The sequence below is a fragment of the Centruroides vittatus genome, unplaced genomic scaffold, assembly GCF_030686945.1.
Source record: "Centruroides vittatus isolate TY-2023 unplaced genomic scaffold, ASM3068694v2 contig_202, whole genome shotgun sequence".
Lineage (NCBI taxonomy): Eukaryota > Metazoa > Arthropoda > Arachnida > Scorpiones > Buthidae > Centruroides > Centruroides vittatus.
This window is the reverse complement of record NW_027121249.1, coordinates 707,670-733,323: the sequence shown is the minus strand read 5'-3', so window position 1 is coordinate 733,323 and position 25,654 is coordinate 707,670. Positions and strand designations below refer to the sequence as shown.

The 25,654-nt window shown below is 32.7% G+C and overlaps 1 protein-coding gene across 4 annotated transcripts in view; it reads left to right on the top strand.

Annotated features, from left to right (window-relative positions):
• The first annotated feature begins 1,383 nt into the window (after positions 1–1,383).
• LOC136970553 (potassium voltage-gated channel subfamily B member 2-like) overlaps positions 1,384–25,654 on the top strand; it is a 44,821-nt gene continuing 20,550 nt past the window's right edge. For 3 of the 4 annotated variants that reach the window (XM_067265000.1, XM_067264998.1, XM_067264997.1), the window contains exons 1-2: positions 1,384–1,816; positions 20,313–21,012. In XM_067265000.1, coding sequence (XP_067121101.1) covers positions 20,401–21,012 — 612 coding nt within the window. In that variant the 5' untranslated portion in view covers positions 1,384–1,816; positions 20,313–20,400. Of the gene's footprint in view, positions 1,817–20,306; positions 21,013–25,654 lie in introns of all 4 variants that reach the window. The other variant, XM_067264999.1, reaches the window with a different exon arrangement.

Below are 25,654 nucleotides of genomic sequence, written 5' to 3'. Positions count from 1 at the left end.
TTCCAGATGTGTAAAACTTAATATTGAGAGCGCAATTAAAATGGCTAATGTCGGTCACATAATTACTTTAATAAAGTGACATTATGCAGACGACTGAACTGTGACTGAATTGTTAAGAGAATTTCTTCTATGCTCTTGAGAATTACAAGAATTAATATAGCATTAGTAATTGATAAATATGAAATTTAACAAGGAAAAACTGTGCTTTCATTAATAAATGAGTTCAATTGAAATAATTCGAGCCAAATTATGTTTAATTTAAAAAAAAAAACGTGCAAATAATAGACTACTGCAAGCATTTATACCTAACAAGCCGCCATCTTGTTATATATGAAGTCGTCACTTCCGGCTTATCAAACATGGCGTCTTATTTAAAATATTTTATTAATTTTATGGTATCAAAGATGTCGGTTAATTTACTCGATTAGAAACGTGAAATTTACACGAAGAGAGGAATTGTCGAAATTAGTTTTCGTATTCAAGATGGCGCTTAAATGACACATTTAAAATGGCCAAATGTCTATGAATTAATGCTGAATAATAACGTTTAATGGATAATTAATTTTTCATTCAAATTATTAAAGTAAAATTATTTAAGTTAAAATATTCTCTTCGTTTTTAAATATCTCGTCGGAAGATGGCGTAAAATCCGCCATTTTTAAAAAATGGCGGATTTTACGCCATCTTCAAAAACGGCATTATCGTATTTAAGTGCAAACGCATTAAATTTACTAAAAATTATTAACTACTTATTTCAATTACTTTTTTAAATGTCTAAATTTTAAAATGTTTCGCAAAAATGTATTTTATTTACAAGTAAACACTTGAATGAATCTGTCATCGGTGATAAAATACAATATTTGTTTTAAAATCATTTCATTTTTAAGAATATTTAAACTTCATGAAGCCTTCAACTGCGTTATTATTATTATTATGTATTATCAGGATAAATGGCACATTTAAAGAAATTAAATGGTGGCGTAATTTAGTATTAACTCCGATTCCTTCCGCTAGGCGGCTATATTTATAATTAAATTTATTCCTGTTTAATTTTACAAATTGAGTAATAATTTTATAAATCATTAATTAAGAAATAATAATAATAAATTTCTATTAAAGTATTTAATATATTAAAATATAAAACGAATGCAAACACGTTTCGCCCTCTATCGGAATTTTCATAAAATTGAGAGATTTAAAAAATAAATAAATAAATAAAAATAGTAAAATCACTTTAAATATCATTTATTAAGCGAATTTATTAAAATATAATAATTGCAATTTAATGAGTTAGGCAAATTTCTAAACGGTTTCTAGTAAATTTACGATTTATCATCATGGCTCATACTCCTACTCGGTCGAAGTCGATAAAAATCGATTATCTGAGAGGAGTATGTGGTCAGATGCTCGATAGATGCAGAACGAAGCTTTCTCCTTGACGCGGTCGAAACATACAGTGAAGAGCTCTGTACAGGAGAGAATTCAGTTGTCTTTCCTTCAATCGTTTTTTCCGGAAATGACCGAATCTTTCCGAATAGAAAAGACTAGCCTCGTCTGCGGCAATTGACAGAAGCGGGTTGGATGCGCATTACCGCTGTTGGTATGTCATGGAGCCTTTCTGTGTGACGTCTCCTCTTGAAACTCTGCCAAATTCCTCGTAGAGTTCATCACGTGCAGTCGAACTACAGACAACAACAGTCGCAAATGGTTTAATTAAGCATATACGATATTTTGTAGAAGGATGGGAATATGAACAGTACACGGTCACATCGTGCAGCGAAAGATGCTGCGAGTTACCTTCACCCATGGTGAGTATCTTTCCAACCCAATTGCTTCGGCCATATATATCCGTATTATTCCTGTACTTTCATGATGCCCGTTTAAGAATCTTTACTTTATAATATTAATAATAATACTTAATGCTTATAAAGCTTAGTTGTTTATCTTAAAGGTAGTGACGTCAAGTATAATAATAGTTTTATATGTTTATGTGTATAAATATACACATTAGCGGATCTTTATTTTAAAATTCGGTAATGCTTTTATCTATAAGATAAGCCTTAAATATTTTATTATTAAATATTTATATATAAGATTAAAAAGTATGTATATCAGAATGGAAACATTTGAATAAAAAGTAATCTACCATTTTTTTTTTTTTTTTTTTTTTTTTGGTAATCGAATTCGAAGCTCCCCTAACGGCGAATGGATCCTGCTACGGTCGTTATGACAACCGTTGTTGTTGTTACGCGGGCTTTCAAATAAAATTGTATCTGTGGGATTTAATTAATATCGCAATATTTTGACGAATGTGTAGACATTTTTTAAAATTTCAGCACAGTTTTTTTTTTATTTAAAATATTTATTTATATAACAACAAAATTAAGAAAAGAATTAATAATAATTTTCCCATTTTATTTTGATATCGATGAATGTTTTGTTGCCCATCGCAAACAAAACAAAAGAGTGGTCGATGTTTGTTCTTTTTTTTTTTTTGAATTAAATTAATACAAACAAACTTCTTAATGTCTTTCTTAAATTATTACTTCTCACAATTATCGAGTCATTTATTATTATTTTAAATAACGTTTAGTCCTATCTCCCGGCTAATGGTGGACGAATAAAAATTTAATATGTCAGTTTTTCTATTTTTCAATTGTATTTTATTATTACGAGTAACATAGAAAGAATTATTCCCTAAAAGAAAATTGGAAATAATTTACAATTTGATCAAATATTTTAAATTCCGATAATAGAGTGGCAATCGTTTGGCTACATTCATCTTCTTAACGTTTTAAGTGCTGCCAGCTACTGCATTTAAATCAAATATTTGAATTTAAGCATTTCAAACTCATAATGCGTTTTGCCTACGGTTACAAAAGGGAATAACTACTAATGGATGCGATCCATTATGTTATCAGGCAAAACCGTATCCTCTACTGCAATTAATAAGATATACACTCGTTGGTTGTCGCGATAAATTATGTTTATCAAATGAATAGATTACCTGGCATGGATACTAAGTATAAGGAGAGAGGATCATAATTCCCTATTATGGAAGATTTGGAGAAAAAAAAATATTTAGTAACAATTTAACAAAATTATGAAAAAAATTATTAAATATTAATAAACCAAGCTCATAAAATATTCAAATTTTAAGTACGTGGCTTCGGATTTTAATTATGAATCGCAATTGAGCCGTTCGGCCGCCATCTTTTAATTGCGAATTGTGATTATTTCAGAAAATATAGCATTTTTTACGGAAGAACGATGTAATTTTTAAGTTATAAGCACGAATTTATTCAAAGATTTTACTGATACAACCTTTTGTTTTTTAAAGAAATAGCCGAGAACGTTATGTATCATTGGCTCTTATACGGCACTTGAAGGGTCGATTTTCATGAATAACTGGACGAGTCAATGACACAGAGTTTTTTAGATGGCTCGTGAAGGTTAAAAACCCAACATTTAACTCTTAAAGTATTATTTTCAAGTCGCGTTTATGTTATTCATAACGTAAATTTCCTTTAATTAAAACGTTATAGCGTGATGAAAAGGGCTCGCGTGGAAATTAAACAAATTTATATCGAAGTAAATTTATTCTAGAGTCATTTACAGTATTCTAGATCATAACAAACAAACGACTGGTTAATTATAAAATTCAAAATTCCTAACTTACCGACGATTGGTTAGCCAGAAAATTTAAAATTACTTACTAACAAACTATTGGTTAATTTTAAAATTTAAAATTATTTATCAACAGATGATTGGTTAATTGAAAATTCAAAAATTTCTTACCGAAAAACGTTTAAATTAGCCGTAAAATTTCAAATTTCTTATTATAAAACAATTTATTAGCCAGAAAATTCGAAATTGATTAACGACAAATGATTGATTAGCCAAAAACATTTAGAAATTAGTCGCTTAGAAACGATTGGTTAATGGGAAAATTTAAAATTCAAAATTTGAATTTAATAATACATGAGTATGGAGAATTTTAAGCGGGTATAAAGCTTACTTAAGCTATTTAATTTCCTTTTTTAAAAAATTTTTTAAAAGATATCATCGTTAATAAGATATACAAACAAAACAGGGCTGAGTGATCTCATGACACTCTTCTCCTATGGGATGTCATCTAAATATAGTAAGCAGCACGTGTATAGTTTTAATGCAGAGGCGGTAATTTCATCACAAAATGAATGAAACGTTTCATTCATAAAACATGTTTTTTTCAATTATTTCATGTAATATTTTTAATAAAATTCCACAGAAATTTCTTCTTAAAATAAAAAAAAAAGAAAGGAAATTTTAAATTGAAGATTTAAATCTTTCAAAAATCAGTTTGAATATTAATTTAACGCAGTGTTTTATAATTTATAATCCCCTTCAGAACTATTTTTTTAATGTGAAAAATGGTAATTTATAATTATATAAAAAGAAGATAATTTTTCCATATATTCAATTTTTAATTTAGAGAGAAATTATCTATGAAAATTTGAATTTTACTTCATTAATAATCACATTTTTCCATGTTTTTTAACGCTGTCGAGCCTCTCAACAACGGACACTAGCGGAGAACGTAGAGTGACCGGTGTTGGGAGGTGGTCTTTATTACAGGTTCGACTCTATACGTTTTAAAACTGCGTATTGATTCGTAACGTTTTTTACTAATAAGTTTCTGTTTATTTTTGCTGGAATAAATTTATACAATGCACGTTTAAAGTTAGGAAAGTTCCCTGATTTTTAACCAATACGAGTCACTTTGTGCTGAATATTGTTAGAAAAGATAGCTTTACAGGACGAAAATAGTCCAAATTTATTGTTTAATTATGTTAAAATTACAATAGAATACCTCTAATCCCTTCTATTACAGGGCATATCTACAAGTGTAGAGTTAAACGAGGAAAAAGCTTGCTGGAAAGCTGGAAAAAAAATGGGTTATTTAGTGAAAGTGACATAGAAAATGTGTTAAAAAATATATAATAATTCATCCTCGTGCAATGGTCTTTTTTAAATTCGATAAATTATTTAAATAATAACTTTCAATTAACGTCAAAATCCTCCAAGAACCTTAAGATTTTCCGGAACCGAAACGTTACACTCGCAGCTCCATCCCATTTGCAGATAATAAATTATCATGACGTCCCCTTGTTACGAATGTAAATGAGTTCTACATTATTTAAATTACCAACGAATATTTCATGAAATATCCTTCTCCTTGTTATCAGATTTTGAATTGTACACTAGAAAAAAATAAATCACATTTCATTCATAAAATTAGAAGTTTCTGTTACATAATTCATGCTAAATTTTAGGGGGGAAAACAGAAAATTTTATTGTATGATCGATTAAAGTTTACTTTACGTCACTAAAAATAATTTTTGAATTTTAAATAAACCGTTTTTTTTCCTTTTCTATAATTATAGTTACCGTTTTTTCACTCAACCGTTTTTTTGTAGTTTTCATCTGATGTTGTAGATTGCTTACTCTAGAATTATTGGCATCTATGGAATGTACAACGCTATTTTCTATTGTTAACGCGGTTAAAAATGGATCTATTTCATTCGTTGTATTGTCTTACAAGCTTATAAATGGTTTTATTAAACTTCAGTACCTCTTTTTCTAGAATTTTACGTAGATTATTCCAGAATTATTTAGCACGTGTAGAATGCGTTACGTTATTTTCGTCGTTAACGTGATATAGAAAGCTCCTTGTTATCCTTCAATGGCTCATTTTCATCCCTCAAACAACGCATATGAGAGGTTTTTATCTAGTACAGTGGTTATCTTATTCTAGAATTTGTGGCACGTAAAGAATGTGCCATATTGTTTTTTTTTTGTTAACACTGTGCAGATGGAACTGTATCGTTAGTTGTAACTGTTATAAGTTCATTATTGGTGTTACTCATCAGTAGCTCACCTTCATGCAATAAACTATACGTTGTAATTGTGTAAGTTGACTTTATCTAGCATTTTATGTAGATTATTCTAGAATTGTTTAGCATCTGTGGAATGCGTTACGTTATTTTCGTCGTTATCCTTTAATGGCTCACTTTCACTCCTCAAACAACGCCTGTAAGAAGATTTTACCTAGTACTATGGAACAGCTTATTCTAGAATTTGTGGAATGTAAGGAATGTACCATATTGTTTTTCTTGTTAATACTGTTACAAATGAATCTATATCGTTCATTGTAACTTACAAGAGCGGTGAGGCTCATTTCGATCTATCAAACAGATGGGTAAATTGGTTTAATCTGGCATTTTTGATAACTTAATCTAGAATTATTTAGCATCTACGAAATGCGTTACGCCATTTTTATTGTTAACACTGTGTTAAAAGCTTATTAAATTAGTGGTTTTACTCTTCAGTGGATCACCTTCGTGCACTAAGCTACACTTTCTAAAAGTAATGATGTTAGATGATTTAATCTAGTATTGTAGATAGCTTATTCTAGAATTTGTGGTATGTAAGGAATGTGCCATATTATTTTCTGATGGCTATAATTTGTTTTACTTGTTACAGCGGATCATTTCTATGAATTAAATTATATTTTCCGATGTAAGATGATTTTATCTAGTATTATAGATAATTTATTCTAGAATTAGTGACACTTAAAGAATGTACCGTGTTATATTTGTTATTAACACGGTCAGGAATCGTTTGCTGTAGCCATTACGATCACGTTCACGTACCAAAACAGTGATAATGATGCAAAATGATTCTAGACTATGTAGCATCTCTAGAATATCAAGATACTTTTACTATTATCGCTGTTATAAATGTATCTACATTATTCGTTATATGCGTTATAAGTTTATTAATGTCGGCATTACTCGCCAGTTAGTTGTTTTCGTGCACAAATCGCACCATGTAGTGATAGAGACGCATGGAAATTGTGCTTAAATTAACCGATTTAATTCGAGTTTTTATTAAAAACCAAGTGAAAAATTGGCTTAGACATTCAAAAACCCGCTTACAACGTCGATTTACTTAATGGAATTTATATAATAATGGGATTTACTGCCGCATACTCATCCAAATTGTTCTCTGGTTACTAGAAATAACACAAAACAGGATTTGCTATTGTGAACTTCTAGAGTAATAATGTTACTAAATTAACTTTTTTTCCGTTATTTTCCTGTTACTACAGCGTTATTTTTGTCTTCTGCGGAGTATTAAATTTCTCTTTTCACTCGTTTATAGCACGAGACACACAAACACACATACACACGAACACACAAGAAAAAAAAATGGCCGCTTGTAAATTACATTTTGTAAATATTTTTAGTAAGCTTAGAGCAATGACGTCACGCTGTTACGCGATTAAATTTTAATCTCCCGGCGATTATATTTATCGTGTTTAATAAGTGATAATGAATTTTATCGAGGGGGGTGTTAAGAAATTCAATTGTGATCTGTTTAGCATTAAATGTGGAGAACGAAAATTGCTGGAAAAATTCATTTTCTTTGCTGAAATTGAAGTTATGTAGCGACTGTTGGTATGTCTGAGTGTATAGTTTCGCTAGTATTAACCTTAAAACGAGGTTTTTCTAAAGAAAATTTGGAGTAGATTGGGGAGAAGTTGCCCTCAAGTATTCTCATTAGTATTACTCAGTTCTCAGGGCCTTAAATTATAACAGGGCCTTCCTATCTGTGAAATCCTAAGCTATAGACTCATAACTCAAAGCTATAGACACATAACTCAAGGCCCTAAGCTACAGACTCATAACAGAGGCCCTAAGCTATGGACTTATAGCACGAGGCCCTAAGCTGTATGCTTATAACGCGAGGCCCTAAGCAGAATCTCGTTTAGCTTATAAGCAAATCTGTCTCTGGTGGTTCCCAATTAATTTTTGAATGTTATACGTAAACTGCTCAATTAGTAGCTCGCGACCCACAAATTGAGATCGAGAATCATTCAATTAAAATATTCCCACAATCAATTCTTGAGAGCTGCGAATTAATGTCTTAACGAGTAGCTCACGATCTACTGATTGGAAACTTATAATTACTTATAGTCACAGTAATCAACGTCTAGTTTTTCAGAATTTCGGTATTTCGACACTAAGCTAGTAGTTCGCGTGCTACGTTTTGAGAAACGAGACGTTTACAGTTTGCGTTTGGCCCCTAATTCACTCTCAATTAGCGAGCTACTGATTAGCGTGGTAAACACTTAACACACTTGAAACGTAGCGCGCGAACTACTTGTTGGGTGTTTACACACATTCTAGTTCTCAAGAACTATTTTTGGATTGTTGTAATTACGCAATTCCTGTTTCCAAATAGTAGATCGCGTGCTACTTTTGAGAAATAAATACTTCGAATTTGGACTTAATTAAGTCTCTTAAATGTTAATCAGTAGCTCGCGACCCACAAATTGACACTAAGAAACATTAAATTAAAATAGTTTCACATTCAGTTCTTGAGAGCTAGAAAGTGATGACTCTTAACGAGTAGCAGGCGATCTACATATAATTAGGTCCGAATCGAAATTGTAAAGTATCGGCTTCTCAAAGTGCAGTACGCGATCTACCGGTTGGGAAGTATACATTTCTAGTTCCATAATGCACGTATAGTTCTTTAAAACTGCAAAACTCAACACGTAGTCTGCGAGCGACGGGTTGAAGAGTTGACGTCCTTAGTTTCCTTATAACCCGTTATTTGCGATTATCAATTAGAAAAAGAGACCTCGTTTTAACGAATAACATTATTTCCAGAAACTTGAAAAGGATTCCTGTTGATTGGTATCGATAAAGCGAATTTTTGCGATAAATTTAGTTCGAATTTATTTTAAAAAGTTTTAGTATTAAAGTTTCGATCCGATGGCTGGGAGGTACTTTATATTATTATAATATTACTTGACGCTTACTCTGTAATCTGGAAACCCGACATTTTATCCAACGTTCTATCATGACACCGTATCTGATTGATTTCATCTTACTCGATAAGATTTCGTATGCAACGTTAGTTACCATTTGAAACGGGCGTTGACAGGTACTTTTCATCTATTTTGACTTTGATACCGGGTTCGAAGACCGGGATTATTGCGTGGTCTACGGTGTTTAAGAGTTTAGGAAACGATGTTACGCGTGGATAGTGCTTGAACATTGATATTTCGACGCGTAATCGTTGCGTTCCGATACGTCGCGGTTTTATTCAACAATTGCATGCAATTTCAAAGAGATATTGCATGCAATTAGTGCTGTTTTTGGGTTTAGTACGTATAAAAAAAGGGAAAGTACCAGCCACGAAAGTCCGAGGTTTTATTCAACGATTGCATGCAATTTCGAAGAGAAATTGGTGCAGTGTTGTGTTTTTGTATGTATAAAATATGAAAGAATACCAATACGATTAGCCTGCTGGTACTCCTTTCAGCTGGTACCGGTATGAAAGCTGCGGTACACCTTTTCCCTTTAGCACGTGCTGGTCTTTTTTTCCTGTTCGGTTGCGGAGAGAGAGAATCGATAACATTTGCATATCCGCTGGAACTGGCTTGTATCATCGGGATGGTGCCGAATGGCGCGCGATGTCACTAGTTACCAATTAAGTAATAAGAATTGATCGAATCGCATGCCGGATTATTGCCGTTAACGAATATATGACGCGTAATTGCGTGCAACATCGCGTGAAACACGAATGTAACTTAATAAGCGTACTGCTTAAATCCTGACGAAATTAAACGCACCGCATCAGGTACAGTACAGTGCAATTCTCGTTGCAGCCTCGATAATGAGAAGAAATTAAACATGGCATCCGTCCTGTGTGTCCGTACTTCTTTTTGTAATGCATCCCTGGTTAGCTTTATATTCATCCAAGACATAATGATGTCAGTTAGCTTCTCTGTTGTTTTCTTTTTTTGGCAACAGTCACTTTGCATTCGAAGATCACGTGGCTGGAAGACAGCGGGCGGTTAAACGTATTGAATTGCACCGAGTCACGTGAAGCAAATGCGATTAAAATTAATGGAGTTGTGACATTTAGACACGGAGAAAGGAATAACGTAACGGGAATAATACCAGATTTAAAAAGAAATCAATTTCTGGTGGTTTAAAAGGAGGGAGGGATGAAATGAAAGAATTGATCCTACCTATTCGGCCATCTTGAGAGTGCACGGATGGAGTTGAATGAAAACAAATTGAATTAATATTGGCCTTGCAAAGTTGATGCCAAGACGGCTTACAAAATTAGTAACGGTTAACCCCATCCACCTGCGTTTATTTGGCACCTGTACAGAATTCGAGATTAACAGGTAAGAGGGGGTTGATCCGTATGGGGGTGCAGAAATGTAATTTTCTATACGAATTCGGCCGAAAAAAAAGGCGGGGAAGTAGATGACATTGCGCGCGGGAAGTAATGTTTTTTGGATCGATTGCCATGTTTCCTTTGAGGTTGATGTGAGTACTCGGAACTGGTTTCGATCCCAGTAGCGATGGCAAAGACGTTCTGTCTAACCTCCCCTTTGGCATTTATATTCGGGGGGTGAACTCTCGTGGTTATTTATAGCCGAATGGTAAGTAATTTCCTCGATTTTTATTCCGAAAAAATTTTGTTTTATATCGACGTTGTTACGGTGTAGACGTACGTCGCGCGAATTTAAATGGTAGAAATTACCATTAAGCATCGTTTATTGTTTTATATCGACGTTGTTACGGTGTAGACGTACGTCGCGCGAATTTAAATGGTAGAAATTACCATTAAGCATCGTTTATCGAACGTTGAATGGATGCTGTGAAGTATATTATTGCTGGCTTATGAGGTCTTTCAGTAATTAGTAACTGTAGGTCCTACTTGTTTTGGGATGTTTGTACCATTCAATCGAGTTAACTGACACGTGGTAATTGTTAATAAAGGAAATTACTTAATTGTAAAGCTGTAGAGGCTGTGAATTATGGATTAAAATTCCAGGAATAACTGGCGATTAACACGTTAAGCAGGTTGAATTTTTCACTTGAACAAGTTACAGCAGTTGCGATCAATGGAGTGCAAACAGAGAAGTGCACACGTGATTTAAGCACACCTAAATTTAAGACAGTGCAGGGCCAATAGGAGATTTTAACGCATCTACTAGTCCAATTAGTCAAACCTCTTAACAAAGACCGCTGACGGAAACGTAAAAAAATGTCCATTGTAGGGAGGTTCTTTGTTGGTTTAAAACGTTCCTAATACAATGGTTGCTGTTGGAAGTTTGACTGTGTTTATATACTTGAGGGAGCCATGAGATATAGCCTATGTAAGGTCCGATTTGTGCAGAAGCTAAACAAGCTACAACTAGGGGCATCGCGTTGCTAGTGTACAGTTTAGGGTCTACACGTATCATTATTTGCTAGAGGGGAAGGCCTGAAGGAAGGGATTACTAAAACAACGAAGTAAATCGGTCAATGAATTCAGACGTCGTTTAGCTGTACACGTTCATTTAGAGGTGGGTTATATCTTTTTAGTGGACCACAGCATCAATCAATTGATTCTGTCACGTGACAGGACTGATGGCGCGTGTTGTTGACTGTCTTCCACCCCACTTCACAAAGTTTTCAATAGTAAAAATTCCAGTTTTCGTATATAATATCTACGAAAAAAATTGCTCCGTTCAACTTATTTTTCATGAATAAATCAGATATTGATTCGTTCAAATATTACTTTATCGATAATTTACTGAATTATATATATTTATAGAGCGCTAGTCAATACTTTCTTTCTTTTATTAAAGAGCGAATTTCGTTAAAATGAGGGGAAAAACTCCCCCACAAACGCTTAAAAGCTGAATATGATGGATGCATCCATCACGAAGCAGCTTGAGCGGGTAATTAAGTTTGATATTAAACGATGTACTTTTATAAATAACCTATACGAGTAAATTATATTCTTATAGTAAAATTGAGTGTAAAAATAAAAAAACAACAACAATAATTATTCCAGCCCCCTTTATCATCACAAAATCCTTATTTTATACATATGAATGCATTTAAATGATGATCCCATTCAACGTCGCGATCCTATTGCTGGTTCTTATAAATGGTGTTGCTGGTTCTGTTTTGAAGATTAGTGTGCACTTAATCGTTTGTGTTGCCAATCCTAAAACAGCCCCTGTATGTAATCTGTTTTAAGTATGCCCACCAGTGGATAATACCACTGAGCAGTGGAAAATCTGGATTCGCGCCTCATCATGTGGAATTTTCAAGATTTTCCTCACGTTTCTAACGTCTAAATAGGGCCACTTTCCCGTATAAAATCCTCCCAAGAGTTATCCTCTTGGCAGAATCGCCAAGTGTTGCGCTGCATCATGGCATCATTCCAAACAAAACCTATTGTAAATATAGTCCCTGATAGTGTCAACCTCACTAGTGTGAATTTTTCAACACATTAAGAGAAAATCAGCTTATAAATCTTATAGAAATATCAATATACACTGATTTAATTGTATAAAAAGTTTCTATACACTACTCCGGCATCGTGGCACTCGACTGAAGATTTCTACTCTCTTTTTTCCTTGACATCTCTTACTTTTTCCGATTTCTCGAGATTTGGAGTACACAAAACTTACGATTAAGCTTTAAAACTCAGTTACCAAGCTTTCAAGTAGGCCGTAAGTACGGCAAATGGGGAATTTCGGCAAATACTAGGCCCTTAAAACGAGAAAATATATGGTACTGAGTTGAAATTCAGCAGGAAACTTGCTTAAAAGCATCTATATGAATATATCTCTAAGGGATTCGAGCGCAAATGTAATCATTCTTCCTTGTCAGTTGCGATCGATTCGGCAGCTTGTTTGAAATTATCAACGTTTTCCTGTTTAACAATCACTTATATTCCTCTCCAATTATAAAACCGAGGGCCGTTTCTACCTTATCGATTTTCATTTATATAACTTTCACTTATATTCATCGTCTAAACTTTAAAAAAAACGAAAAAACAATTTAAAAAATGAAGGAGAAAGTGATTTTTAAATGACGTTCTCATTTGTTTAAGTCGATACCGTCCGCCATTTTTGAGAATCGAATGGCGTCAATTCTTATAATTGACATTTTCGGCCTTCGCATTGATGAAATTTAATCGAATTTTCGATCGATGGCCAAGAATTCTCTTCTAGAATTTATTTTAAAGTGGTGATATTTTTAATAATAATTTAATGAAGGGCACCCCGTTCAATTACGTGTGTACAGCACTATATTTACGCAATAAATTGCATTTTATCGTTGATAAATCGTTTCACTGCGATTTGAATTACGTCGAGTGAACTTTCGCGAGAAACTGGATCGATATAAGAATATTTTCTCTGTTCTTCGGTACGAACAGAGGGAGGAAGAGGAGGATTTTTCTTGTTTCCAGAGTTTCTACTCCTGAATGACACGTGTTAAGATCGTTATGAATACGATAAACAGCTATTGAAATCGATACCATACTGATACGAATACACTAAGAAGAAGCAGAAGAAAAAACACTAGACTTATAAAAATACGAGGCCTTAAACACGCATATTCGATGTAGAAATTGTAGAAAATTTAACTTAAAAATCGAATTAATAATGGAAGTAAATGGATGACAAGAAATCCACGAATGCAATCTTAAGAAATCTTTAAATTATTGTTAGAAAATATTTAAAAATTTAATATTTCATCGTTATATAAAGCATTGGAAATAATAAAATATTAATATATTTGTAAGAGCTAGACTATAAAATAAAAATTAGGTATGATTTAAGGTGAATTGAGTAATGTAACTACGATAAATCGATTGGAATTTCTATTTTTCTTCGTATAAAACGTCTGTTTTATGGTATCAAACGGGAGTTTATACGAATTTATTTCTTGTAAAATGAAATTTTTTAATATTTCGGGCAGATTTTACAGAGGGAACAGCAATTTAGACTATGTCACACTTAAGCATATGCAATTAATGTTTAAATCAATGGAAACTAAAGTTTCGCGGGGATTTTATGGAGTGAAAATAGTGCAAAAATTTTATATTATAATTATTTTTTTATGTATATAATTATTCAATAATTTATATTTAATTTCGAAAGAAACACGCATAAGTTGAATTAATGAGTGAATTATGTATGAATATTCTGTATATTTTAGTATAGAAAATTGATAAAAAAATATCTTTAGAAATGTAGATATGCTGCTGAATATAAATTTGGATAGAATTATAAATATATTATAAAGGCACAACTCTATTCAATTAAGTCTTAAAACAGCGTTAGCAAACAGACTATGCTTATGACTGTTTTATGACCTTCTTTTAATAAAATATTATTCATATTTTTAAAAAGTACTTCATCCGTTTGATTCGTTTATAATACTAAAATATAATTGCAAAAAATTCCGAATATTTTATGAATAATTAGAGTTTTGCAATGCGGAGGATCTTCAGGAATCTTCGTTGCAAATCCGAGTTCTACGATTTGTAATTCAAAATGCTTCAAAGTTAGAAAAAAAAACACAAGCTCGGAAGATAAGACAGCGTATATTGTAAGGATTTTGATCATATTTATGACAAAATCTTGAAATATGAGTACCAGAAGATTAGAAAACAAAGAACGGTGTACTCAAGGATTGGATTGGATGGATAAGGCAATGCAACGTATAGACGATCTTCCTAGGAGTGAGTGCCTCCTAAGAGGACTTTCTAATTAAAAATATTGGCCACTGATTAAGCATTAAACACGTAAAAAAAAACCGGGAACTCCAGAACAAACTACCAAGTGTCAGTGGTTTTATTTAATTGATGACCGGCGCGACTCTACTGTTAAAGAAAAAGTATGATGTACTGGGGCAAGACACTACTAAATTGAAATGGAGTGCAGATATTTTAAATTAAATAAATTTAAAATATTATTAAAAATTCCTGCCCGGCATTGTGACGATGTCACAGTAAATAATTGCTCGTTTTTACTCTGATACCTGAAAATTACGCCAAGTGTCCTATATTAATTTTCAAATTTTCTCCCTTGTTTTTCGTTTTCTTGTACACTTATCCGAGGAGGAAATTAAACTTTCTGTAAGGGAAATAATTTACGATGCAACGAAGCATTAACATATTATAATCATAATGTATTAATACTGCGAATGCATTCGACAGATTATTCGATATTGTGACATTGTAGATGAGCAAATGTCTTAAAGTATTATTAAAATCGATTCAAAGTAATATAATTATATATTCTTCCCGATTTAAGTGCATGTCAATGTCTTTTGGACATCATTAATTTGAGTTACTAATCGAAGAAAGGTCACCTTAAAGAGAAAATTCAATAAGGGGTATTTCAGGAGGTACTCTAGTCTTTCAGAAATAATGGATAAGAAATATTTATTTTGCGGATTTTTCTTTAAAAATAATTATCGTGGCAACAGTTTAGTGTCTTTATGAAGTAACATACGTTAAAAATTCGGTTGAGAGCCTTATAAATCTTAGAAGAATTAAAGATATCACGATGGATGGCCATTGCAACTATAATCGGAGATTTTGTATATAAACAATTATTACATACTGTACTTTACTTTCAATTTACAATTTAAGCGTATGCCAATCTGCACATTATTAATTAATCCCACTTTCTAAATGAATAAAGTCATCTCAAAGAAGATTGGATTTATGGAATAAGGCGAAGCAGCACAAGCTCCATTTTGCAATGGGCCGAGGATATTTTCTGCGTTATTTCTAAGAGAAACTGGCCCCTATTTTAAGTGTATGCCAATCTGGACATTATTAATTTCACTTTCTAATCGAATAAAATCATCTTGAAAGATGATTGAAGGAATAGAATAAGGCAACGCAGCAAAAGTTTGATTTTGCAAGGGGGAAAGAGTGCCTCTTGAAAGGTTTTTCTAAGAAAAATTGGCTTTTATTTAGGTGTTACACGAGTAAAGAAAACCCTGATAATTCCAGGCAGCCATCAGGGATCATCAGACACAAAACCACGACTTTAAAGAGAAAATTCAATAAGGGGTTGCTTCAGGAGCAACTCTGGTCTTTCAGGAATAACGAATAAAACGTATGTATTTTATAAATTTTTCTATAAAAAACAATAATTATAGAAACAGTTTGATGTCTTTATGAAGTAAGAAGCATTAAAAAATCCGGTTGAGTGCCCAAATACTTAAAAAGAATAATAATAAAAAGTAGCGCATGATGGATATGGCCACTATAATTGAAAATTTTGTAAATAAACAATTACTGTTGACTGTAGTTTACTTTTTTCTCCTCTCTTCTTTTTATTTTCGTATTAAATGATGTCGTTAAATTCTTATCTTTTAAGATGTAGCGTAAGGGAGCATTCTCACAGATCTCCCATCTGCTTCTAACGAAGTTTTGAGGAATTCTAATCGATACAATACAGCAAATCTCTTCATCCAAGCTGTTATTCTATATATATTCAGCTGATATTCCTTTCTAGCAATACACGAAAGCATCTTTAAAAGAGTAAGTGATTAAAAAACGTGGCATCAATTATGTAAATTACGAGAAGAAAATAGGCCATGTGGAAAATATGGAAGTTTGCTAATTTTAATATTTTTATTTTGAATGATTTAATTGGGGTGAGGGAAACAATGTTATATAAATAGACAAAGTATGCTAATGATTCGAAATTGCGGCTCCTGTGTGTCTGCTCGTCAATTATGTAAGCAAATTTTAATAATTTCCATCTATACTTGCAACATGACAGGCCTACATTTTAATGCCATTTTTATGCTTTTTCTTAATGGGAAATTTGCATATTTAAATGTATTTTTTTTAAAAAAAGAGGGGGGAGAAATCAGTAATTAAGACAGGGATTTTTATAAGAATTAACCATTTTTCTTTTTTACGCTTTTCTTCTTTAATTATTTAATTTGGAGTGCAGAAACCAGTAAAAAACTTGAAAATTTCGCATGTTATCAAGTTAATTCTCTATAATTTATTAAACTAACTGTTGAAAGAAGGTACATATTGAGGTATTAAACTATTATTAATCTACCGCTTCGTTTACCGAGTGGTAGATCGCGAGCTACTTTTTTATATAATACGTTTTCCACTTTGCGTAACGTTGGGTATGATGAAATGATTAAGATACCTCGCCGTCTCTCAACTGGTAGATCGAGAACTACTTTAAGCACAGGCAACGTGAGAGGTGTACCTTTTAACACAGTTTTTCCTTAACTTTTTATATAAAAAAATAAGTTTTTTGTATATTTTTCATAATAATTTTTGAGGTATTCTATTCTTAATAGCTGAATTTTTCAAATTTTTAGGTCAGAAATTGAGAAAAATTTGAAAAATTTATAAAAAAAATTAAGCAAACTGTAGAACGTTTACGCGATTAGTAGCACTTCTTGAATGTTGGGATATTAAACAGTTATTAACCTACCCTTCATCTATCAACTGGTAGATCGCGAGCTACTTTCCAATAAGTTAATTGCCGTATACGTAACATATATTGCGTGACTAATTATAAAATGGCGTCAAACACTGAACTGTGAGTAAAGTTTCTGTTTCAGCTTCACATTCTAATATCAAAATATAGAAACGCAAAGTGTTTATTTAAGAGAACTTAGCCAAAAAAATCGTTATTAAACCATTGCAAGAGGTCAAAAAAAGGAGACCTGGTTGTAAGAAAATTGGACATAAGCCTAAATGTTTATTAGATGAACTCCTGTGATTGGTCGCTTAATTTATCCAATAACATTCCATCAAACATCATTAATAGCTGCTTTCTACAGTATAAATGGGACATTCGTATCGTATGAGATAATTTCCCAACTAGTGACTCGCGAGCATCGTCTTCCAGATGATAGAAGAGGTTAACAGATCAACAATAATAGGTATAATATAATACAACCACTGTACTGTTAGCCTGTCTAGCTGTTGTTATCTTAAATGATGTGTACAGCTTACAAGCTCGCTTTATACATAATCGGATAGTCGCACTAGTAATGTATAAGGGTATATCTTAATTGGGAGCTTTACACGGGTATAGTACGGTATTATACGAGAGTACAGTCGCTTTCTAATTGTTGTTACAGTAAACGATGTTTGGCAGTTTAAAAAGCTATTGTGTAAACAATATAAGCTGTACAGCAAACAATTACATAAGGAAATTTTAAAGAAATTATCGTAATAATCCACCTGTGCTATTAACTATCCACATTAAACATGGCGAAGTATAAATAGTATTTTAATCTCGTAAACTCTCCACCATAATACGTACAGCTAATCACTTTACGCAACTTTCTGTTTGCTTCACTTCTCGTAGGGTACTTTAATTCGTGTTTGAAAATTATACTGACGTACAGAAATGCAATTATTCGGCTTAAAGTTAATTGGAACATAGAATAAATCAATTTGGCAACACTTTAATAAATAAATTAGATTGGGATTTTTGCTTGCCGACTCGAATTTTAATTTTAAATTTTATTCCCATTGTATCTTAAAGATATTAATTATAATCGATTCTTTCCCTCATATAATCCCTTAAATAATTAGTTTTTTTGCGTAATACGTGAGGAAATTCCGTTTAATTTCTTGTCGATTTAGCAGGTACCGCAGCGTGTTTTTAAGGTTTTTACAATGGAATAAACTGTACTAAATTTATTAAATAATGCTTAATCTTTGTATAGAACAGGATGCAGTAGGTATTACAGAGAAGGGAAGATTTACGCTTCCACTTTAGTCGATTGAAATTCTTTTTATAAACGCGCAGCATTGAACGTTGCTGCTGGTATTCCAGACCATGTCCACCGGCACGTATGCAGTAGACTGTACTTCTTGTCTGCAATTTTGCGAGATGTAACGATTTGTCAGTATTAAACTATCGCTCAGAATAATAAAAATGGGAAATGGGCAAATACACGCCAGTATTTTTTACAGTTATTTAAAAAAAATTCCTCCTGCGCAAAGCCTGGTTTGTTAAAGATGGACGACGTCCATCTTTAACGATCCAGCGCTGTACTAAAATATTTAATTGAATTTTCGTCTTTTATTGATTGGTTACGTAACCGGGGGATCTTTTTGTGTGCTTTTTCACGTGATTAAATAACATAATAAGCGTTAAGCTGCAGGTGATGAATCACGAATCGTTCTTTGCGCCGTTAAGTAATCAAAACTGAAACAATTAAGCCGCTAAAAATTCCGATAAATGGCAATGCAACAAAGAATAGTCGAGGTATTGTACAGGTTAATTAAATTTTTAATACGTAATTTAAATTTTTAATTACATGCCTAGAAGTTACTTAACCTAAATCAAACATCTGGTTCGATATATTGCGATTCTCAGCCGAAGAACGTTGTTAGCATACTGAAACACAACGCCCTAACAATTCAGCGGGGTATTGCTGTATTGTCAATTGTGTTTTCGCATCTTAAATGTTACGCGCACATCCCCTCAATTGGAAAGATAAAGTGATCGGCAATCCGCATGTTAAAATACCAAGGGAATTTTAACAGCGCACTGCATAAGACTCTCGAGAATTACGAAAATAAGGAGAGTGGCATGGATTTTTCTCCATCGAGCGAAACGACATAATTTATTGACGTCTTTTATTGTCTGCTTTCGTCTTCGATTTCCTTATTGTTTAGCAGCGTAGGGCCAAGTTTAGAATGTACGTTTGGTTTATTACTTTGCATGACACCATCTCACACTCGAGAATCTTGTCTCCTGATGCTTCTTGTTGGGGATTCTTGATAGCATTAGCTTAAATGGCAAGCCAAGAAAAACAGCAATTTCGATTTATTGTCCGAGTGTTTCTGTGTCTCCTCTTTTAAAAATACAATATCGAACACGTCTTGCAATTTCTTTATTGATAACGATATCTTCTAGGGAATTTATTTTGTTTCACAATCGGAATTTGTTTCAGCTACCGTGTCTAATAATATGCGAGTCATCAAGTCTTATCGGTGATTAAAGATCATGTCTTTCCCACAATATATTGCTTTTTATAGAATAACGAAGTAAAGATATCGGTCAATCGATTTGCTGCAAATCCATTATTAACTGACGTCACACCTTACCCGAGATAAAGGGAACGTAAATGACGTTTTTTGAAAGTCTCCATTATGCGAAAACAATTAGAATATTCACCAAATCACTATCTTTAAAATGGTTTCTTAGTGTTTTGTCTGAGTGATGTTATAAATTTCGATTAAAAAATGGAAAAAAGGTAAAAAGTTGTAAGATGGATCTTCTTTGCGTCACGCGAAAATCGCATGAGAATTTTTGATGGCCTTCTCAAATGATGTATTTTTCAGTTTTTTGGCAGCGTCTAATGAATAATTTCCATTTATTCTAATAGATATATATATAAAATAGAATATCTTTTTTTTTCTTTCAGATGAACGGACACAGAATGTCTTCACGCTTTTTTAGGTGAGGCTATGACACCCGACTTCTCTGCACTCGTATGACATCAGACAAACGCGATAAACATGGACAAGACACCACGACCAGCGGGACCGGTTCCACCAGGAACACCCTTGCAGAAGGAGCAACGTTCTCACTCCAGATCCATGACGTCACTTCCTCCGGAGCCATTTATGATTATGAGAAGCAAAGCTCTGAATCGCAGAGTTCTCATCAATGTGGGTGGAGTAAGGCACGAAGTATTATGGAGGACACTAGAAAGGCTTCCAAACACAAGACTGGGACGATTGAGGGAATGCAATACTCACGAAGCAATCATGGAACTATGCGACGATTATAGTTTAGTAGATAACGAATACTTTTTTGATCGTCATCCTAGGTGCTTCAGCGCCGTCCTTAACTTCTACCGGACAGGGAAGCTTCATTTGGTAGAAGAAATGTGTGTTCTCGCTTTCAGCGACGATCTAGAATACTGGGGCATCGATGAACTTTACATGGAATCATGCTGCCAGCACAAATATCATCAGAGGAAGGAACACGTGCACGAAGAGATGAGGAAGGAGCAAGAATCTCTGAGGCAGAGGGAGGAGGAAGAATTCGGCGACGGTAGACTAGCACAATACCAAAAATTTCTTTGGGATCTACTAGAAAAACCAACATCTTCTCTGGCTGCTAGGGTGAGTCTTTTGGTTTGTATCTCTCTGGCTGGTTTCTAAAGGGAAAATTTGAGTAACTTCAAAAGAATTGAGCTTTCAGTAACCATTTTTTTAGGTGTAAGCACTGGAGGAAACATCGTTAGGAGACCAAGTGTAGTAGAATTATAGTACACAAAATGCAAATAAATACAGAAAATTATAATTAAAGAGCAATAACATTATAAAGTGAGAGACAGAAATACATTTAAAACTGGATACAGGATCACGGTATAACTGATCTTAGAACAAAATGGCTTCCTGGTTTAAACCTAATTTTTTATATGACTGTAAAATACTCGAAATTCGTTATAGAAATAATATAATAATTTATCAGCAATATCTGTTACATATAAAAAACACGAGATAGCGACTTAACTGCCTATCTCTAGCCGAAATTACATCGTACCTTAATAATTATAGCCCATAAGAAGCCGGTTGTATCATCAGTCTATCACTAGACTATTCGGTTCCATAGATTTTGCACGAAGAAAAGTTGGTTGGAATTTAAAATAAAGATAATATTCCTTATAATACGGGACATGTGAGGAAAATAAACGGAACATTTCGATTTTTTTCCTTTCTTTTTTTTAACCGGAAAGTAATAAGTGTTTTATTTTCCAGGAAAGTCAATAACACAAAGTAAGTTTGATTGTCGAGGAAAGGTTTCACGCAACCTTCTCCATTAGAAATTCGTACAATGCAGTTGGAACTACACCAATATCTATAAAAAAATAAATTTAAAAAATGTATTAAAAATAAAAAAAAAGATTAATCTGGAAGTAGCCATTGTTTCGGGAAAAATCGAAACCGTATTTTTTAAAAGAAATATATTTTCCTTTTCTTTGTTTTCCGTGTTTATTCCTTTTTTATATTGTGGATTTTTGATGGAAGTGCCTGTCATTCCGGCGCCCAAATTTTACTTTTGAGAATTATTTTCCTTAGAGAAAGATTCTTTTCGTTAGAAAACTCTTTCAACTCCGTCTCTCTCAGTAATGATATCGGTCTAAATGAAAATGGGTCAGGCGAAATATTTTGATCGATTCTAGTGAAGCTCGACCCCTTTCAATGTTTGTTTTTCAACAGTTTGCTTTGTTATCTCAACGTATCCGACTTCGCTAAATTTAAAAAATGTTTCAGCCAATCACGGTTATATGACTCGACGACGTCACATATCGTGATTCTTCAGCTACGAGTTCAATAAACTATGAAAGTAATTTATTAATTACTTTTGATAATTATACTTTATTAATTAAAAAAAAGTAAAAGCAATATGCTGCTTCAATAAAACCAGACGATAATAGCCCTTGGGATCACGTGATCGTTAAGTAAGCGAATGATAAATAGGTCGTTACCAGGTGAATATAATTTTGTAATAAAAAGTAAATCGAATGTTATTATTATTATTATTATTATTATTGTTATTGCGATTTACTTTAATAGTATAAAATTTAGAAAAACTTTAAATAACGCTTACGAAATTATCAATAAATATTTTAAAAAATTTAAATTACGTGACGTCATATTTATATAAAATAAAAGTTTTTAAATAAAAAGTAATAAATATACAGTAGTAGTAATAATAATACAGTCATATTAATTTTTATAATTACACATTTACTTTCTATAAATTTCATAAAAAAATTAATTTGAAAGTTTAACGATAATATTTTTATTTAGATCATGACGTCACAACTCGCTTAACGTATCACGGAAACGGTTATATGATGCTTATTCTAATAATAAAAACATGATTACATGTTAACATTATTATTACTGCACTATTTTATTTTTTTAATATTTCAGGAAGAAAATTTAGGCACTTAAATGAAATTGTTTGCTTTATTGCTATCTTTTTATATTTAAATTGCCGTGACGTCATCAGAATAGAGCGAATTTAAATCACAAAATTCTAACGAGCTTTACGTGTTTAAATTAAACGTTAATATTATTATTAGCCAAACAGTTTTAGAGTAATTTAACAATATACATATATGTATTTATTTTTATTATATTTATTTTTAAAACGATAGCGTGATGTCAACGAATGATATTTCGAATATTTTTCAAATGGTAATTAGTTAATTATCCTGCATCTTAATTCTTACCTCGTAGGATTTAATGCTTTACTATAAATCTAACATAAACTTGGAGTAAATTTTTAATATTGTTTTATACTAATAAAAACGTAATACTTTATCTGCTTAATTAGTGTAAGTCGGGGAATTTTTAAAATATTTTCGCTTGATTAAATTTATTCTAAACCAAGGTTAAAATATTAAATATTTTTCTCTCAAGTTTCGGAAGGAAAAATTCGAACGACATTACGTGTATTTAATTGCCGTGACGTCACTGCTCATTAGCATAAATATATCTTGTAATTAAATTAAGTTCTTAAGCGAGTAAATTAAGTTTAAATTAAGTTTCAAAAAAAATTATTATTATTATTATTAGGTGCATAGATTTAGAACAAATTTAATACGGCAGAAGCTGATTTTCTTCTGTTTCCTTTTTGTTCTAAAAAATTTGTTCTTTTTGTTTGTGACGTCACAATTCGTGTAGACCGTCTAGCTACGAAATTAATGAACTTAAGTAATCAAAACACTATTAAATGATAAGACTTTAAATATATATATTTTAAAATTCGTAACGATTTCTGATTGTTAAAAAAAATGAAATTTGTATACGAATTTTTTAATAATATTATCGATTATCGTGACGTCACTTTCGCAATTATTTAAAAACGTTTTTAATCTAATTAAGCAGTTAATATTTATTATTACTTTACCCGAAATTTCATAAAGTTTTCTGCAGTAAATATGATATTTTGGTTTATATTTTAATATACGAATATTTGCTAATAATCGTTTGGTTCCGTCGTCATCGCGCGCGAAATGTCGAATCACGTGATCGAGTCGTATCGTCTGTTTTACTTTTTCCCGTCGTCTTGTGATTACTTTTTTAAAACGAATACAAAGAAAATGGAATTTAAAAAGTGCGCATTGTTCGTCAGACATTGGAATATTGATGCCATAGAGACGAAGGAAAGACTCGTTTGTCTTCATTTGAAACTTCTAGGACAATGAGAGGTTCTCTTCAGATTTGGTCGACGAACAACAAACGAATTGGCTCGCCGCCATTTTGGTAAAAATTCTTCTCCTCCTTCTTAATTTGATTTTTCCTCCTCTTTTTGTAGGCATACCGGAACTGAGGTAAGAAAAAATTAAAATGGAGGGGGGAAAAAACATAAGAGATAGTGTTTTTGGCAGTAGCCCACCTATAGCAATACTCCGCTATAAAGATGAGTTGGGATTTGGCAAAATGTGTTGACATACTTGGCACATTTTGCCATGTTTTGTTTCCATTGTAGCTCAGTAGCGATAAAACTTTTCTCAAAACCGTAATGAAGGATGATTTGTGCATTCAGGCATTGAAACTCTGTGAAGTTTGTTAATGTCAGCGTTTATTTACTACATTTTTTTTTTTTTTTTTTTTTTTTTTTTGATTTTTGTGTGGAAGAAAAGGTGCGAGTATCTGGAAATAAGCCTATTAAATTTGGGGAATTAGGCTGTTTTTTTACAAGAATTAATTACGCAAATTAATGTAATAATTGATATTGCGTAATCTTGAGAATACGCAAGTGGAATTTTAAACAGATTATCAAATTTTTATTACGTATAAAGAGTCAGTGAAGGAACTGTTGAGAAGATGGGAGAGGAAATTTCTAAGGAAGATATTTTGGGCAACGGAGGATGCGGAAAAACAGTGAATTGGTGGAACTACGGTAGATGGTTGGGATATGTTGAGCGAATGTCAGATGATAGAGCTGCTAAGAAGATCTATAGAGGAAATCCGGGTGGTAAATGTAGAGGAAGACCACGGAAGCTATGGCTGGATGATGTGGAGGATGATTTGAGGAAGATGCGTGTCGGTGATTGGACGAAACGTGCAGAAGATCGTCAAGATTGGGCTGCGATTGTCAGAGAAGCCAAGGGCTGTAATGCCGAGTAGTAGTAGTAATAGTCAGTTGAATCTCTATGGCCCACCAGTGGCCGAGTGGATAAAACTACTGAAGCGGTGGTCGTGCGTTCGTGCCCCATTAACGGGCTGTCCACGTGGAGTATTCGGAGTTTTCTTCACGTGTCAAACGCCTAAATAGAGAGGCCAGTTTAGTATAGATAATCTTCCCGAAAGGTAGCCTCTTTGGCAGAACGCCCTCGTGTTGTATTGCCCTATTCCATAAAACAAAATGAAATTTCCATGATGTAATGCTTTAAGTTGATGTGTCACAATGATGTGAATTACTTTATATTAAGCAAAGTTCATCACAATTGTGGTATACTTTATTAAAACATTATTCGATGGATGTAATGAACAGCGTTGCTTCTTCATCTCGAAACTAGCCTTGAACCAACAAGAAAGGGAGAACCATTCGGAAAATCGATACGTCACAGTTCAACATTGTCGTTCATTTATGTGATGAATAATTTCGAAATTTTAGTATGACAAAGCTCGTTTCTCTTGAATCAATATAACCTTATTTTAAGGTAGTTATTGTTAATAAGCTGCGTAATTTAAAATAGCTTATGACAAATTGTAATGAAATGTATTTGTAAATTTTCCACAT